At 34.3% G+C, this 17,618-nt stretch overlaps 2 protein-coding genes across 2 annotated transcripts; both read right to left on the bottom strand.

Moving 5' to 3' along the window:
• Positions 1-246: 246 nt before the first annotated feature.
• LOC18035333 (probable cinnamyl alcohol dehydrogenase 1) lies at positions 247-2,323 on the bottom strand. Its single transcript, XM_006422865.2, has 5 exons — positions 2,195-2,323; positions 1,949-2,062; positions 1,626-1,853; positions 850-1,289; positions 247-632 (listed from the first exon to the last, which is right to left on the bottom strand). The coding sequence occupies exons 1-5, from the start codon at positions 2,281-2,283 to the stop codon at positions 430-432; spliced, it is 1,074 nt and encodes a 357-aa protein (XP_006422928.1). The 5' UTR covers positions 2,284-2,323; the 3' UTR covers positions 247-429.
• Positions 2,324-4,954: 2,631 nt separating this feature from the next.
• Positions 4,955-8,445, bottom strand: LOC18035306 (RNA pseudouridine synthase 4, mitochondrial). Its single transcript, XM_024179662.1, has 9 exons — positions 8,322-8,445; positions 8,066-8,203; positions 7,936-7,983; positions 7,751-7,831; positions 7,293-7,406; positions 7,078-7,179; positions 6,262-6,373; positions 5,885-5,931; positions 4,955-5,766 (listed from the first exon to the last, which is right to left on the bottom strand). The coding sequence occupies exons 1-9, from the start codon at positions 8,406-8,408 to the stop codon at positions 5,407-5,409; spliced, it is 1,089 nt and encodes a 362-aa protein (XP_024035430.1). The 5' UTR covers positions 8,409-8,445; the 3' UTR covers positions 4,955-5,406.
• Between the last annotated feature and the right edge of the window lie 9,173 nt (positions 8,446-17,618).

Below are 17,618 nucleotides of genomic sequence, written 5' to 3'. Positions count from 1 at the left end.
ATTTAATAAATAACAATCAACAATCCTTCATCTCTTGCCATCCTGGCTTATACTCCAATAGAACTCGTGTCTTCAACAAGAGTGTGAGCTCCATGGCAATGATTTATGAAAAAAAAAAAAAAATAGATTCCTTTCATCTCACTTTATCTTCTCTCTTTCTCAACAAGGTTTGGTATCTTTCATTGTCAATCCCCACCAAATCAGTGGACAGGTTACCGCACCACAAACACGCAATGCATAAATTTCAAAAAATACTGATTAAATTAACACACTGTCAGTAAACACCTCAGCTTGTTTTTTTTTTTTTTTAATTTATTAGGAGAAATTGTAAACACGGAAGCCATACATGGTTAGGCCAACGACAAAAGCATAAAAACCAAACAAGGCACTCAAAAAACAAAACGAGTATCATGCCAAAATTGAATTTCTCTACGGATCAAGTTTGCTTCCGGCAACGTCCACGACGAATCTGTACCTAACGTCGTTCTTTTCGAGTCTCTCGAATGCTTTGTTAACGTAATCCATCTTGATCACTTCAATCATGGAGGTGACTCCCTTCTCTCGGCAGAATTCAAGCATTTCCTTTGTCTCCTTCATGCTCCCAATGAAGCTCCCCGTGATTGCCTTTCTCCCTACATAATATTGCACCAACAAAAAAAAATTCAGGAAAAGAAAGAAAATAAAAAATCAACAATTGGGACAAAAAAAAAAAAAACAGAGTAAGAAACAGAGCAACCATCACCAATAACATTGATGTGCGCTGAATAGTTTCAATTCTCAACGTAGTTTTTATTGAATTAGATCGTGAAATATAATCGTTAATCGAGAGAGGAAGATATAGAGACTTACCAAGCATAACCATTGGGGTAAGAAACTGCATGGGAGTGTTAATGACACCCGTCAAGATCAACTTTCCATCAAGCTTCAACAGCGAAAGGTAAGGCTCCAGAGGGTGATTTGCGGGTACGGTATCAATGATATAATCAAGTGAGTCAGCGGCTTCTTGCATACGAGTTGCGTCGGAGCTGACAAGGTACTGATCGGCACCAAGATGCTCCATAGCTTCCACTCTTTTCTTATCAGAAGAGCTAATCACAGTAACATGGTGTCCCATCGCCTTAGCTATCAAAACCCCCATGTGGCCTACTCCTCCGAGCCCCAAGATTCCTCCTCTCAGCCCGCTCTGCTTCAATCCAAAGTGGCTCAGGGGACTGAACACTGTCACACCAGCACACAATAGCGGTGCCGCCTGCTCCAGTGCCATTCCATCTGGTATTTTCACCACAAACCTAGAGACAAAAATGAAAATTTCCTTCATATGAGTATTCATTTTGAGCAGCCCATCAACTGAAAATATTCATTTTAGTTGAAATGTTTTTTTTTTCTTCTAACGCAAGAAAATCATTTTTGATTAACAAAATTTCTTGTAGCACAAGCAAAAAGAACTTTATGCATATTATAGCCATCATCATTTCTGTCTATAAAAAGCTTAAGCAACAAAAAGATTTTAAAAAAGAAAAAAAGAAAGAAAAGAAAACAGTTACCTTGACTATAAAGAAAATAGTGTTTGACTCTTTTAAGATATAATTTTAACATATTGACAGAAGGGATGTCGTGATAATTACTTTTGATCAACGACCATGGACTCAGCAAAGCCGCCTTGTGTAGGCTTGCCATCGGTGTAAACATCGTTATAGGACCAGATTTTCTTGTTGCAGTACTGCTCAACATCTGCCTCGCACGGCCTGCAGTTTCTGCAACAACCAACGAGAACCCCAACACCAACCTTGTCTCCTACTTTAAAGTTGCTCACTTCTGAACCCACTTCCTTCACTTCACCCACCACCTCATGTCTGCAATAGAAAATTTTTTATCTTTTAGCAATTCTTTTCTGACCATCCATGACACAGTTGGCTACATAAAGTAAAGGGATTGTTAATAATTGTACCCTGGAACCATTGGATAGTTAGACATGCCCAGATCATTTTTTATTTGATGAATATCAGTGTGGCAGATTCCACAGTAAAGAACCTTAATGTAAACATCTTCTGCTCCTGTGTTTCTGCAATCAATTACACATTGAAATAGAAAAATTTGCATCGGTAAAGCAAAAAACAAAAAAAAACAAAAACCGGATAAAAGAAAAGAAAAAAATCGAAGAATCAAAGAATTGGATAAGTGTTATTGCTGTTACCTGAGAGTGTAAGTGTAAGGTGACAGAATCCCAGATGGATCCTTTGCAGCCCACCCTATCGTTGCTCTCTCGGTATCAAGGCTTCCCATTTTTTGTGACTTTTTCGTTTTAGCGTCTGAGTTATGTGAATTTTTGTTTTGTGGGGGGGTATCGAATGAAGCGTGTAATAAATTTAAATAGGAAGCAAAATCCAACTGAAAAACGTGTAAGCAAAGCATTTTTGGCAATATGACGTGGACATCTCAGCAATTGGCGGTATAGTTTAGTTTGGGGTTGGTGAAATTGCATCATGTTCGTATGCTTTCAAATTCACGTACAGTTTGTGCAACGACTCCATCTGATTGTGGCGCGTCGGCATCGGAGTGGATTGTTGGGGTCCACTGGTTGTGATCAGCGATAGGAATAGGTTATTAGGTTTGGTTTGGTCATCCGTCATGCAAGCGTCACACTCCACTGAGGTTGCGTACTGCCTTGCTGCCGTTGGAGTCAAAAAAAAAAAATTTGACTTATTGTATTTGGCACTCTACGATTCGGCCACGTTTCGAATTAGAAATAAAGAACTGCATCCAATCCCATAAAGGCATAAATTCGGAGGCTCGGAGCAGCACATCGCGTTAAGAAAAAAGGTCCGAACCTGTTTATCAATTTTGTCAAAAAATTAAAGGGAGCCCCTATGTTATAATTAATGTAACATACACACTCAACAATAACCACACAAATGATGGACCCACATAATTTATGTGGTTGTTGTTGAGTGTGTATGTTACATTAATTGTAACATAGCATTTGCCAAAATTAAATACTAGTATGATCTGTTTATTAAAAATGTTAATTTTATCAATCCATTTATTATATTCAATAATCAAATAATATTAAAAGCTAATTCAAATATGACAAATGTATTAACATTATTCTTAAATAGAATAAATATAGATTGATATGAGACACAAATATGACATGAATAACAATTTATATCCGTAGATTACAAGATTTATGTGGGATTATCCCACCGCCTCACCATTTAGTATGTTAAGGTGATGAGAAAACTTAATATTACTTTACCATGAGATCTTGTTGCGAGACCACCAGTGAATCTCTTAATAAGATCTATGCTGTGTGGACCAGCGTATTATGGCCAAAAAAGATTATCGATCAACTCAGAATCATCTCAGCATTTATTATCATCAAATCCTTGTTGATTTTTTTCTTAACTAGGGCTCAACTCTAAATAAGGCCAGTGTTAATGGCGTCATGTCGGCCAACAATATTTTCTTTAGTGGACTTTATTTTATTTGAGTCAAAGGAAAAGCAAAGGACCAAGTGCTTTTCCTTGTGCGGATCCTATTTCAATGGGAACTTGATGAGTCGATCCGCCTATCAGTGCAGCCACATGGCTAGCTGTCTAGCGGAAAGGGCTCCTTCCTTCCTAAAAATAATTCAAGATGGCCAGCAAATGAAGGGATAGCAGCAGCGGCTGCCCGCATCCCACCTCCCTGAGACAACGGGCAACTTACCTCTTTCTCACTTCTGCCCGTAGGGGAAATTGAAGAGAAAATGAAATGCTGACTGCTCACCCCCCTCTGACAATCTGTACACGTAAGAGGTTCATAAGTCTCACTTTATTGCTTAATTAAGGAAATTTATTATTTTAATACAATCTCAATATTAGTCTTTTAGTGAACCATAATAATAGTCCTTTAGAAATAAAACCTTTCGTAGGGCCAGGGCCAGGGCCCATTTTAATTTTTGTCGACGTATAATGAACTATAGGTCCTTTGGAACCAGAGACATGTTCACACTGACCTATAACCTTTTCAGGCAATGGCTTTATCTTATCTTTGATCAATGGTCATCATAAATCATAATTATCTTCTCATGCTTGCCACCAACTCCAATCGAGAATTTTTCATAATCATTGTGATTTCACTTCTACAAAAACATATAAGAAAATGTCAATAATTTTAAAAAATAAAACCCACTATCGTGAAGCTATCCACCTACTTCACTTGTGTTCATCTGTCGACTTTTCAACTCACCTACTACCTTTGCTGTTTGGTAATATTAGCAAACTGTTTTTCAAAGTCAATCTCAGAAAAATTACTATTTTATAGATAGTTGATCTAAGCATGTCATTTTCTTTTAGGGTGGCCGGATGGTCTCATTTGAAAGCTGTAAGCTAGTTTAGTTTGAATAAGAAGATTTTGAGGGTATGGGTACAAAAAGAAGAACGACATGAAATGTCAACCATATAGAAATTCAGTTCAGATGTCTTAAATGGCCAGTTCCAAATGAGATGATGAGACTAAATCAAAGTTGTAAATATGTTGCTAAGTCATGCTGCTACTTATGAGTTCTACGAGTTGCAGAAACAGTTATACAGATCCATAATTAATAGAAAAAAAATTTTAAAAAAATTATTAAAAATAATGCATGCCGAAAGTAAGTCTAGCATTAAATATAATGACTTCCAATTAAGCTAGTGGAGACAATCAGATCATGTGACCAAATCTATGTTAGTATTAGAAAACATTATATATAACATTATAAATAGATGAATTATGTGACCCTTCAGAATAGCAGATCATGATTCAAAAATGATACCTGCTTGTGGCAGCCATGAATCTGTTAATTCGGTGCAAAGGCCAGCACTCGAATGGTACTAAACTGGTTGGTGTATAGACATGATGGACGAACAGTGAAAACATGACCATCAATCAGCAGAAAAAAGTCAAAACAGATTAAAGAAATTCAAGGCACAATCGGTTAACTTGAACTCGACAGAGTCAGTCAAGCATATCATCACAATCATAAAGAAATTCAGCATGCTCTACTTGACCACTACTATCAAGCTAGCGTCATGTGACTTAACATATTCTTTGTTTATGACGGTGCATTTATAAAATATCTCCAAGTCACCTCCAAACAATATTACATGAATAACCAATTCAAAATTTGTACATCCTTGTTCGCGTAATCTGATCGTATAACTTGTTATTTACCCCATAGGAATTGAGATTTTACAATCTCTCAAGGAATAATCTAAAACTCTAGAGGTATCCATAAGATATGTGCTAAAAGTTTGGTATTTAAACTGATTTTTAGCACTATTTTAAATACCCTAATTTAGACCCCCACATCAACATCACATTTAAGAAATCCAGCAAACTCAGCAAGGAAATCTTGTGTGGACTTCTGTGTGATATACTTGTAGCTCAAGAGTTCAAAACATCCCAACTTCTTTGCATGTGTGAAGGCAAAGGTGCAACCAACTTGAGACTTTCTAGTTTGGAAACATCACATCCTGAAGATAATTGTACTTTTTGTATAGCTTGAGAAACGTTTGGCAAAGTCATTTCCTTACAGTGAAGATGCAGCCCAGGTTGCTTTTCCAAGATACTCCCGCTCTCCAAATCAAGGCCAAAGTGAAGAGTTTTTTCTTTCGGAGTCTCGTCATTTGAGTCCTTATTAAGATCAGATGGATGGAATTGTTTCCACTTCCTATGAGTTTGCCACCCGTATTTATAGTCTCCAACTATAGGTGTTCCTAATACCTCAGCACAATGTACTCGAAGCTGTTGGACCCAAATGTGGTTAAATAGGATTTAAAACAAGTACCAAAAAATAAAAAATACAAATATTTATTCAGATATCACAAATGCATGGAGCTGTTCATTTCGTTCTGGTCTGTACCTGATGTTTTCTACCAGTGAGAGGAGACAATTTTAACCATGTGTAACCTGCATCATAAGACAAACATAAGCAGAAACTAAAAGCAACTATAAAATAATCATCATAAGACAGACTCAATATGGTGGAAAAGGTTTAACTGCACCATTTTCATACAGGTGGTAGCCAAATACACAAGATATTAGTGCAACAGGCATTCACAAACTAGATCACCGGACAAGTCCTAACAATGTATTTACACCCTCTTTAGAATGTCTACTCTAATATGCATATTAATTCTCTTCCTTGACACCAAAGTCACAAGTGCACACATGCAGCAAGAGTAGAGCACATTTAAATTCAAAATTGAACTAAATCTCGCAATGAAGGTCTATACTAACCATGACATGAAGGTTTAATCACTTGATATCTTGTTACTGCATGCTGAGCTGACATAATTTGATCATTGTTAACCACTGTGATTCGATCGGACTTTCCATTGTCCACCACCACCTGAAAGCAATAATAGCAATAAAGTTAGAATTAAACCAGGTGTAGATGCTCAGCTGTCATTAATCCATAGCAAAAATTTATCACAAATGCTCTAACTGAAACATAGAGTTGAAGCTATGTTGGGACAATTGCACAACTAATTTTTTCTCTTACAAGACTGTGAAGTTATGTTGTTAGGTAAAGGTGTAAGTTAATCGACAATAATTACCACGATCCATTCTAAGAACATAAAGTACTTGCAATATAGCCTAAAATCCAGCATACTAATAAAATGAATAAATGAAGAAGCAATAGAGCCAAGAGCTACATTGCAGTGTAGCTGACTATCTTCTTGTCATTCCCACTTTATAGAGACAGACAGAAATAAATTAATCGAAAAGGGTATGTATTGCATGGGAGGTGAACCAGCTGTTAACAAAATCCAAGTAGTACCTTGGAACACTAGTACGATTTGAGCAACACAAAACAAAATCATATAGAAAAAGTTATCAAGCTACATAGCTCATTATCTTTTAGCATCCCTCATCCAGATGTACGAGAAATCTCTCTCACACACACAGACAAATTGACGAGTCTCAACCTGATGCAATAAACTAAAATGCACCGAGTTTGGATATATTTTACAAGCACTCCAATCAAAAAATTCAGGGACTAAAATAAAACGAATTTTCTAATATAACAGTTAATAAGAATCAAGTACTAACCTTTCTTAGTGGTGCTGAAATCACCCCCTTCGAGCACCTTGGAGTTCCAACAACAAGGGCCCAATACCATCTTTGCAAGATTCTTTTCTCGTTGTCATTATCCTTATACATAACACGTTCAACTGTAATTATCCCAGAACTAACAGCAATGCATTTCTCATACACATGTGAGGCTGTTATTGAAGAAAGCATAAATGAGAACAGGGGAGATTTACCTCTTTTGATGCACTAAATGTTTTCTCACGGAAAATAGAATGCAGAACTGTTGCACTTGTTTGCGTCCTCCCCATCACCAAGATGCCACTACTGTCTCTGTCAAGTCTATGCACCTAAAAATGAGAGATAAAAAAGGAGATTTGTAATGAGTATAGAAATCTATAAGTCTACATTCAGTCACTTCCTTAATCCAAGTTTGAACTTTTGACACCCAGCTAGGTTAACAAAAAAGAAGATCCTGAACAATGAGATCAAAATAACCCACAGCAATGCTTAAATATGCAATGGTGTCAATCCAATTTTAATCTTACAGCACAATATAATCAAAGATACAAGTGATCAAATGAATGGCAATGCACAACACAACTAGCATTATGTCTGTCAGGATAAACATGCTGCATACGGCACTATTATTTATCATGTGAATTGTTTATATTTAAGTCCAAAGGAAACTCACCAGTCGTGGCGGTTCTGAGTAATCATAAGTTAAACAAGTAGCAGCCAGTTCATCGATACTTCTTCTAATTCCTATGCCCCCCTGTTTAAACATAAAACCCAGACAAATTTTATAAAACGACCACCGAAAAACAGACAAATCTGGAATAAGAATTAGTGATCAGAAATCAGAGTCTCATAGCTTACTTGTACAGGCATCCCATGAGGTTTATTGATAACGATAATGGCTGAATCCTATATTTGGAAAGCCGTGCGGGGTTATGAGAGAGAAGTGAGTTAGTGAAACACCAACCATGGAAGAGTTAAAATTGAGAACCTTATACAACTCTAGGCTTTGAATAAACCCCACTTCTTCCTCAGTGCAAGGGCACTTTTCTTTCCTAGAAGGTGACTCCTGAATGCTAATCGGGAGAAAGATTCGATCTCCCAACTTCAATGAATCCTTAGCTGCCACCTTCCAGTAACATATGGCACCCATTAGTTCAAGGTGACAACGAACGCATACCACATTCATTACACTAAAGCATAAGATAATTTTAATCAAATGAGAATGTAACAGCATCTTCAATTACTCTTTTTAGTTTAATTTCCTGTTCGTGCCCTTCATTAGCAGAGCTGTCCAAACTAGGGGATTCTCTTCGAACCTGCATACATAGCATTCCATGAAAAACTTGCTTATCCTCAACAAAGATTGAATTTTTAACAGTTAGTATACTTTCAAGTTTCAACTAGAAGCTCGAAAAGCCTTTTTTAAGAGATTCCACACCCCCCCCCCCCAAAAAAAAAAAAAAAAACCTGGCTCAAGCGAAAAAGCTTCTGAACAAAATTTCTGGGCAAGCCAGGACAGCACTGAAGAACCCACTTAAGCGCTGTCGTTTCGGAAATGGGGGATTTCGAGGGGCAAGCGAGCTGTCTTCCCAAGGCTGAGCCGTCGATTGTGGAAGTAAACGGAGGTAAAGTGAACCACTTGCCTCTCCTTTCATCATCACCATTATTATTATCATCACAATTATTAATGTGTGTTTTATTGTTGCGTGTTAAGGTTTTAGTTGCGTAACATGATTGGTGATGGTGGAAGGATGACGATGGGGAGAGTATAGCCTGTCTAGCGACGCCGTGGAGGGCGGAGAACGGTCGCGATCGGAGGAGGGGAAGCTTGCGGCAGAAGAGCATCTCCGTCAGATTTTGGTTTCGAATTTTGACCATTTAGTGTTTGATAGTATTAGTAGGCCCCACTGCATCAGGCAAGTGCGGGAGGGATCAGCGGGGTTTTGGTACCCGGCAAAAACTTATGGGTTTACCCGCTAACCCGGTGAATTTGTTATTTATGCATTTGATTACTCCACTTGATGTACGGAACTGTGCTCACTATCATGTAAAACTATATGGTTAATCTACTGCTTAAAAAGCCACATAATTCCGCCACGTTATATTTTTTATTTTATCAGTTATTAGGAGATATCATTTTTATTTAATTATCATGACACTATTGGGAATAAATAACGCAATATTTTTAAAGATTAGTATAGACTAAATTGAGTCCAAATTAAACGGACTTCGAACTCACTTTGGTCAATGCGAGGGTTTTGAACCCGCTAAAGAAGATTACTTTGAGAACATAACTTGGGAAGCAAAAAAGGCAAAGCAAGCAGTTGTCGTGATAAGCAAGATATACCATCTCATTGGAGAAGGAATGGAGTTTACAGGAGGCATTGGCTTTTACATATAGTACGTACGTATAAAAATAAAACAAAAATATTCTGTAAAATTAAATTGGAACAAAATTAAAAAAAAAAAAAAAACCACAAATAACAGTTGTGAATTAGTGGTGAATGCGGCTGAAAGAGTAGTGTCCGAAGCCTTTGTCTTGAATTTCAGCAGGACTTACAGACCTGTGGCCAGGGCCTCCGGGGCTTGGCCCTGAACGCTTGATTGCACCCAGAGAAAATTTGTCCGCCACCATCTTTTTCGTTGCATCTTCAACCTTCAAATCGTTCATCGCCCGAGCTTCAGATTCAAAGAAAGTGAAACCGAGCAAGAGAAGAAGAAGAAGAGGAGCAGTGACTTGAAGAGACCTCAGTTGATCTCTAGCCATATATTTGTTGTAAAAACAGTATACTGGCAACGATGATTAAACAAGCAGGCTATATAAATAAATAAGGAGCTCATGCAATACGAGGAGAATGGTGCAAGTTGAAATTTATACATTAGACAACGGAATTGGGTTGCTTTATCCTTAAGGGAAAGTAAATAGCAATGTTAATGTTGTAGAAGTCAGTGAATTTTAATAATAACTTACAACCTTTTACATTTGTGTTACATAGAAATGTCAAGTTCATTGTTAATTAATATAGAAATCGTTAGGTACACAGCCCGCACTTACAAAACAAGTTCGTTTATTTTTTATTATTTTGGAGTTAGTATTTTTTTATTTGCATAAATTATTTCTCACTTATCAATAACTAGTTCAAAAATTCAAATTAGTATTTAAAAGAAAATACAAATGTCGTTTTAGATAAATTCGTCAATGTATTTTATTTACTTATCTCAAAACCTGATTTGAGTTCAGTGTTGAGCTTACTTTTTAGCTAACATTTGAAAAAGATACAATTGATAGTTATTAGTTAAGAATATAAAATTAATTAAATTTTAATCGTATATTACTATGTGTGTGTGTTAGAAAATTACAAAGAGTTGAGTATAAGTCAATTCGTTAAAATCTTTTTTTTTTCTTTTCCTTTTGACTTAATGAACTAACTTGACGGAGAGAAACTCTCGAATTTTCTGAATAAAATAGCAATCACTGCCTCCTAAATTTTTGCTACCAACTTCTCGGGAAAATAAGGATGTCAAGTTTCAAAGAAAACTTTGAGAGCACGCGAAAAGTATTAAGTACGCAACTTTAGGATTCATCCATTAATGTGAATTAGGAACTTGTTTGACTTTGAGTTATTTTGAATATTTTATTCAACTTTTTCACGGATCAATGAGCTTACGGTGCTGAGGATCAACAATCCATTGACCAAAATGCATATATAACAAAAATTCTATGTTGCTCTAGCGACAAACAATGCTCCTGTTTCGAGCTCTAACGACAACACCACCCCCTTTCCCCCGCACCCCCCAAGTTGTACGTATATTTTAACCTTGCGTATCATTGCAATTAAGCAAGTCCTTACTCCTATGTGGATAAATGACTGACAGGCCCTTTATTTATCCAATTTGTATCAATTAGGTGCTTGACTCATTGTGAAACAATTTAAACACCCTTTAGTTTGAAAGAAATTTCCAATACTACAAAGGGTATTTGGGTTGTTTTAATCTAGATGAGGAGGGATGGCAATGGGACGGATTAAGTTGAGGATTATCGTCCCTAAGGCTTCCTTAAAAATAAATTGGAGGAAATAAAAGACATAATATATGATCGCTGAATTCAGAATAGACAAAGTTATGAGAAATTATAGGGAGGGCAAGAGGATGAGCTCATATTCTCCTCCTGGTATAGACCCTAAAAGTAAATTAGGAAAAAGTAGAAACATCAATCCTAAATATAAAAAAATGCTAAAAAGAGAGAAATATGAAAGAAAGTATGTTGAAAAGAGAGAGAGAGAGAGAGTAAAATTCTCTCATTTTTTTATTATCTTTCTCTTTCTTTAGCATTACTCAATTGAATAACATGGCCCCTGCATGCATCCACCTTGTCTGAAATTTTTTTCACAACTACAAATTGAGGACATAGTTGGTATCAATGAAAATAATATGGCATTATCTGTGAAAATGTAATACTTGTTATACCAAATTATGAAAAGCCCAAAACCCACAAAAACATAGGACCAATAAAAATATTTTATATAAAATAACATAGGCTTATTCTCTATAAGAACGGTCAACTTACTTACAATTCTAACTAAAGTGTCTGAATGCAAGATACGACAAAACACCAAAAGCGTAATTCATCAAAGAAAGACTTATGTTTATTCTTTACACCTAGGTCCACTCTTTATAAAGAATAACCTAGGTCATTCTTTACAAATAATGAAGGTCCGTTCCTTACAAATAATGACTTAGGAACTTAGAAAATATTTTTAAGTAAAACGCACACATGGTAAGTTTTCGACAAAGTGCCAAAAGCATGATTTAACAAAGAATGAATTAGGTCTATTTTTTTACAAATAATGATCTATGTCCGAACTTTACAAAGAACGGCCTAGATTCATTGTTTATAAAGAACCCCCTAAATCTATTCCTCACAAAAAAAATGACCAAGGCACTTTTAAAATATTTCTAACTAAAACACCTAAAAGACAAGTCTTCGACAATGGGCTAAAAGCATTATGTAACAAAGAATGACCTAAGTCCACTTTTTATAAAAAAATGACCTAGGTCCATTCCTCACAACGAATGACTCAGACACTTAGAAAATATTTTTAAATAAGAGCACACGAGCTACTAAGCATTCTACAAAATGTGTCTATGGGCAAATACACATTCTACGGAATGGGCCTACGAGTAAATACACATTCTACGGAATGCGCCTATAGGTAAATACACATTCTATGAAATGTGCTTTCGAGCAAATACACATTATACGGAATGCACCTCCGAGCAAATACACATTCTACAGAATACGCATATGAACAAATACACATTCTACGAAATGTGTCTACGGGTAAATATGCATTTTATAAAATGTGCCTATGGGAAAATATACGAATTCTACAGAATGCACCAATGGGCTAATAAACATTTTACGAAATGAGCCTACAGGCTAACAAACATTATGTGGAATGCGCTTACCGGCAAAATATTAAAAAATCAATCCTCTTTATAAGGAACCAATATAAGTGTTGAATTTAAGCTAAAGTCCATTAAAGGTTAAGGGCCCAAAAACATGACAAATGTCTAAAGATTACTTGTCATGAACAAGTATTGACACATGAATATGTGTCTCCATGCATGGGCTTTGGCTGAAACTTGTCACAAGAAAAGTGCCACATAATCTCTCCAATTGACTCTAAGTTGCCTATATAAAGGCTAAGACTCCCTCTTTTGAAGGTAAGAGAAAAAAAGATAATGATATGTTGCCCTTAAGGTAAGAGAAAAAAAAAGATAAAGATAAAGATATGTTGTCCTTAAGGTAAGAGAAAAAAAAGATAAAGATATGTTGTCCTTCCTTCTTTAGATTCTCTTTCTATAATCAAATTTGAAAGACGACTTGAGTGTTGGAGGGTTATCGCCGGCAACCCCATCACGCGTTGATAATTATTTCTTTTTACAGAACAATTAGCCACAAGGAGACACGTGATTTGAGACACTCATCCCAAGAAAAAATAAGCCACAATACTCGATTTAGAAGAAAGTCCGAAACACAAATCAATCATTATACATTGAGCAAAAATTTGCATCAACAATACCTTAAGAGCCATACTTTATTACTTTATCGACCCAATGAAGAACTTGTTCCAATTCTCAGTAATTAGCTTGAGTGGGATTATATTTAGCCCATAATGATGTTTATTTAGGTAAGATTTATTACTTTCCTTTCACATTTCGGTCCCCAATTTTTTTTTTAAATATTTATTGTATCCCCAACATTATAATCTTTTCCTTTAGATTTTAATTTGAAGGATAAATATGATTTTTTAACAAGTTAATTGCAAATTATCTCTGAAATGATAATCTTCAAAATACCCTCAAATTATTGCAAGCTTTAAACTTACCTGATTTTTGGTGAATGAATTTTCTTTTTTTTTTCCTTAAAAAATAGTGGCAAGTTGAAATTTATAATAATTAAGAATATTTTAAAGAATGTCACTTCACGAGAGGCCAATCCGAAATTTATCTTTTTTTTTAAACATATATATTCCTAATCTAATTAGATGTGAAAGAGAAAGCTTGCGGGTATTTGAATGCAGCAGTTAAATTTGGGTTTATATTAAAATTATCAAATCACTGTGATTTATACTTAATAAAAAAAGATTTAATTTTTAGTAAAATGTCGTAACGAATCAATTTGATAGATACTTCATAATAATCAAATTTCAGGTCGTAAGTCCAAAGTTAATTAATAACAATTAAGGGAGGACTATCGAAGGATAAAATTATGGATATCATATGAAAATGATACCATCCTACTTTATTTTAGCTTCCTTCCACGTAACCTTTGCAAATTTCATTTTCATGAGATGATACGAAGCTGTTATATCAAATTATTGCACAATTTCAAGTCTTGATAAGCTCCAATTAGAAATATTCATACAAAAAGTTGAGAAACCATCACAAAAACTTGACTATTAGTCATTGCAGTGATTTTCATTCTCTTTGAATAGCAATTACTAATAAAGCCATGATTACTCGATTTCGATCGTACAAAAAAAATAAAAAATGATGGATACTTGTCAAACTCCTAATCATCTGGACTTGAGTTAGGTCAAGCACCAATCTCAAACTGTTAATTCCATGCGAAATATTTCACTGAACCAGTGATTGATGTACAACCGTTGAAAATGATTTTGCCCAATAACAATCTTGATTAATTGTTTGAGAATGATAGCATTTTTGGAGGTCAAAATAAACACCTCCATTTTTCATCACACTGCGATTGCAATAGTAACTCTCATTCCAATTGATAATTTTGAAGATCTATAGAGAATATCAACTTTCCTAAGCGGTTTGGTTTTTTAACTGATATTGTAGATAAAGTTGGAATGTATGCATGATGGCATTAATCATTAGATGCATATGCACCAACCTTGCATTTTTTTTTCCCCTTCGAATGTTAAGATTCCACAGGGCCTTAGGAGATCGAGTCCTCTCTTTACATTTTGGGTCTAAATGTCTAGGATCATTACCTAATTTCAACCTTTGATATGGTTTCCTTTCTTGTTCTTTTAGAAACATTAAAGTTTCTTTTCTACAAAACTGCAATAAAAAGAAAAAAAATAAAACATAATAACGTTCGTAAAAGTAATTTTAGCATTTAGTAGCAATTATGAAAACACCCAATTAAAATTGGTGAAATATAACTATCATACTAATTTTAAATATTAAGCATCATACAATCGACAACTGATCGTGTCCGCACATTTTAAAATATAAATTTGAAGCTATGGAGTAGTATCAATTTCCAATTATCAGTAAGACATTGCCACTAATTGAAGAAACGTATGTAATTATTAATTTTTTTTTTGTTTGGGGAGCCTAATTATGAACCTCGACTATAATTTAATTTGACTGCGCATGCATGGATTCCTCACTGCAAAGGCCAAAGAGCAGCGAATTAAAAGTCCCCATTTTCTGCTTTATGGAATTGGTTTTGAGAAATGACCTGTGACCAACAATCAACAGCAAGTTTGGACGTTTTGGAGCTGCCAGGAATTTCCATTGCTCTATTATTAAAAGCTACGTTGAACAAACATTATGAACTGAGACTAATGAGGAGCAACTTATCCATTCTAGTGGGCTCTACGACAAAAGGTTTCACCGTCTAAATCTGTAAAATTGATTCTCTCGTCGGTATTGTTTGGCATACTTCCTTTTCAGCTTTAAGAACGTTCAACGATTTCGGTTCACGAGCACTTTAATTTTATATAACCCCTCAAATTTCTTAATTTTAAATCACTTTTGTTCTATTTTTAGTGCGTTTATTCCCATTTCAAAGTTTACTATAAACTCCTACGGTGTTTACTTCCAATGAATAATAAGGAAAATCATAATAAACTGTTTAATTGAGTTGTAGAAATTGAAATTAGAATAAATTGTATTCTCATGATTTGTTTACTTTATTTTATAATAGAATTTATTGTTGTAAGTTATCAAAATACCCTTAGTTAAAATTATATATTCTTCACTAAGAAAACAAAAAAGTAAACATTTTAAAGAGAAATATTTGCATGTTTATTAATTATAACATCGAACGTAATACTATAATATTTTGAATAAACTAGTTCTTCTTCTTCTTCTTCTTATAATCATCATCATCATCTAATATCTAAATAGGTAAAATGAATATCTAATTTTCTTTAAAGACAAAGATGTAAATTCATTCCTCATTTGGTCATTTCCCTTTATTTTCATTATCACATCTCTCATGAAAATAAGATTCTCATTCCTTATTAAAAAATTTAGGGGAACCCACCACTCTCCATTCCACTATTCATTTTTATGGTAGTAACCACACACAACGGGAATGATTTTTCATTCTCAATTTTCAATCCAACATGTAAAGACACTCTTAATATTTTCTTTGTCCCTAGTGTTAGAATAGCTTTTTAAAGAAAAAAAATATGCATAAATATAATTTTCTTCTCATACAGCTTAATTGTCTGAGACCTCTGCAAATTAAAATGATTAATTTTATTTTCTATAAAATTATTTTTATCGCTCAGCAATGTCAGAGTTTATCAATGACTTGAATGGTAAAAAATAATTTCTAAAGGGGACCAAAATATCATTCACTCGAATAGAAACTTCTTAGATAATTCGTTCTTAAAATCTGATTATATTGGTCTATTCAGTATTCACATCAAGTGGTCCAATCTTATTGCTTGCATAAACCTCATTAATCGAACCTTACTCGTCTTTCCTTAAAGTTAGAAATAATAAGTGGGCATCACTGTTGGTTCCTAGACTATTATCTAAAAACCTTGATTCAGCTCATTATCTAATAATAGGTAAAAACCTAGATTATTCTGTCTATTGAAACTAGTAAAATTAATGTTTCTTGTTAGGCCAGTGCTACGTTACAATTAACGTAACGTAGGGGGCTCCTTCTTATTAAAATCAAAACTAAAATTGTAAAATGTCCATCACTCGAATTGGGAGATTGACACGCTCAATCATCTCTCCCAAAAAATAAATAAAAATAAAAATAATCGATAAATTTAATTTAAAGGAATTTCAGGCCAAATATCGTTTTTCTATATAAATATTTTTACTACTGGAGGTCCATTATAAATTTTTGGGAAAATGACAAATAAATTCCCAATTTTTTCTTTTTTCAGATTTTACCCCTCATTCCCTACGAATTTCATAATAATCTTTTACACATGATATCAAAAAAGAAGACTATGAGAAATGAAGGGTAGGACTATTTGAACCTATTAAATTTCTCACTACACCTTTTTAGAATTAAAATTTTATTGTAAAATTATAATTTGATCAATTACTTGTTTCACCTTATTCTCTCTCCCTCCATCTCCTTCCCTTATCAAAATTTATTACGATACATGAAGTAAAAAAAACTTTTAACAAATGAAATTGTTCAAAAATTGACAAATTAGTCCTATTGTAATTTAAACAAAATGAAATGATCAGCAAACGTCCTGTAAAAATCAAAAATAAAATTTTTTATATCACTTTGAATCTATTAGAATTTTTTAGTCAAATTTCATAAGTACAATCTCTAAACGATAATAATAGGTAAAAGCTGATAATATTATATTGAAAAAAGACAAATTGATTTAGTAAGAAGAATGAAAAAAGGAAAGAGAAATACACTAATTTAGGTTTTGACCACTGTTATAGTAGAGAGAGAAAGTAGTTAATTAAGTGTACTTTTATAATTTTTTAGATTTAATGAATTAAAATAACAAATTATGGACTTGACTAGCTTTCAGAATCTGTAAGCTACAGCCTGCAGCATCAGCCGTTGGATGTGGAGTGAGAAACTTAACAATAAAAAATAAGATGGTGGGATGATGGGAGATGTTTGTTACAGAATCTGTATCGTAGACATGTCCACAAATTATAATTAAAAAAGGGGACGTTGAAAGAAAATTAGGGAATTTGAATATCCCACCCTAAATGATCGTCATTCACCTTTAAATTAAATATAAATGTACACATATCGGCTGCAAAAAAGTCTGAAA

Source organism: Citrus clementina, unplaced genomic scaffold (genome assembly GCF_000493195.1).
Source record: "Citrus clementina cultivar Clemenules unplaced genomic scaffold, Citrus_clementina_v1.0 scaffold_8, whole genome shotgun sequence".
Taxonomy (NCBI): domain Eukaryota; kingdom Viridiplantae; phylum Streptophyta; class Magnoliopsida; order Sapindales; family Rutaceae; genus Citrus; species Citrus x clementina.
The sequence above is the reverse complement of the archived record's forward strand: the minus strand, read 5'-3'. Positions and strand labels throughout refer to the sequence as shown.

Bases quoted from the DNA above. Each gene is read 5' to 3' on its own strand.
- LOC18035333 (XM_006422865.2), bottom strand. From the start codon at position 2,283: ATGGGAAGCCTTGATACCGAGAGAGCAACGATAGGGTGGGCTGCAAAG. The intron at 1,854-1,948 runs GTACAATTATTA...TTTCTATTGCAG, and splicing joins AACTATCCAATGGTTCCAGG to ACATGAGGTGGTGGGTGAAG. The intron at 633-849 runs GTAAGTCTCTAT...AATATTATGTAG, and splicing joins TACCCCAATGGTTATGCTTG to GGAGAAAGGCAATCACGGGG.
- LOC18035306 (XM_024179662.1), bottom strand. From the start codon at position 8,408: ATGCTATGTATGCAGGTTCGAAGAGAATCCCCTAGTTTGGACAGCTCT. The intron at 5,932-6,261 runs GTTAGTATAGAC...CTTATGATGCAG, and splicing joins GATTAAACCTTCATGTCATG to GTTACACATGGTTAAAATTG. The intron at 5,767-5,884 runs GTACAGACCAGA...TGGGTCCAACAG, and splicing joins TCACTGGTAGAAAACATCAG to CTTCGAGTACATTGTGCTGA.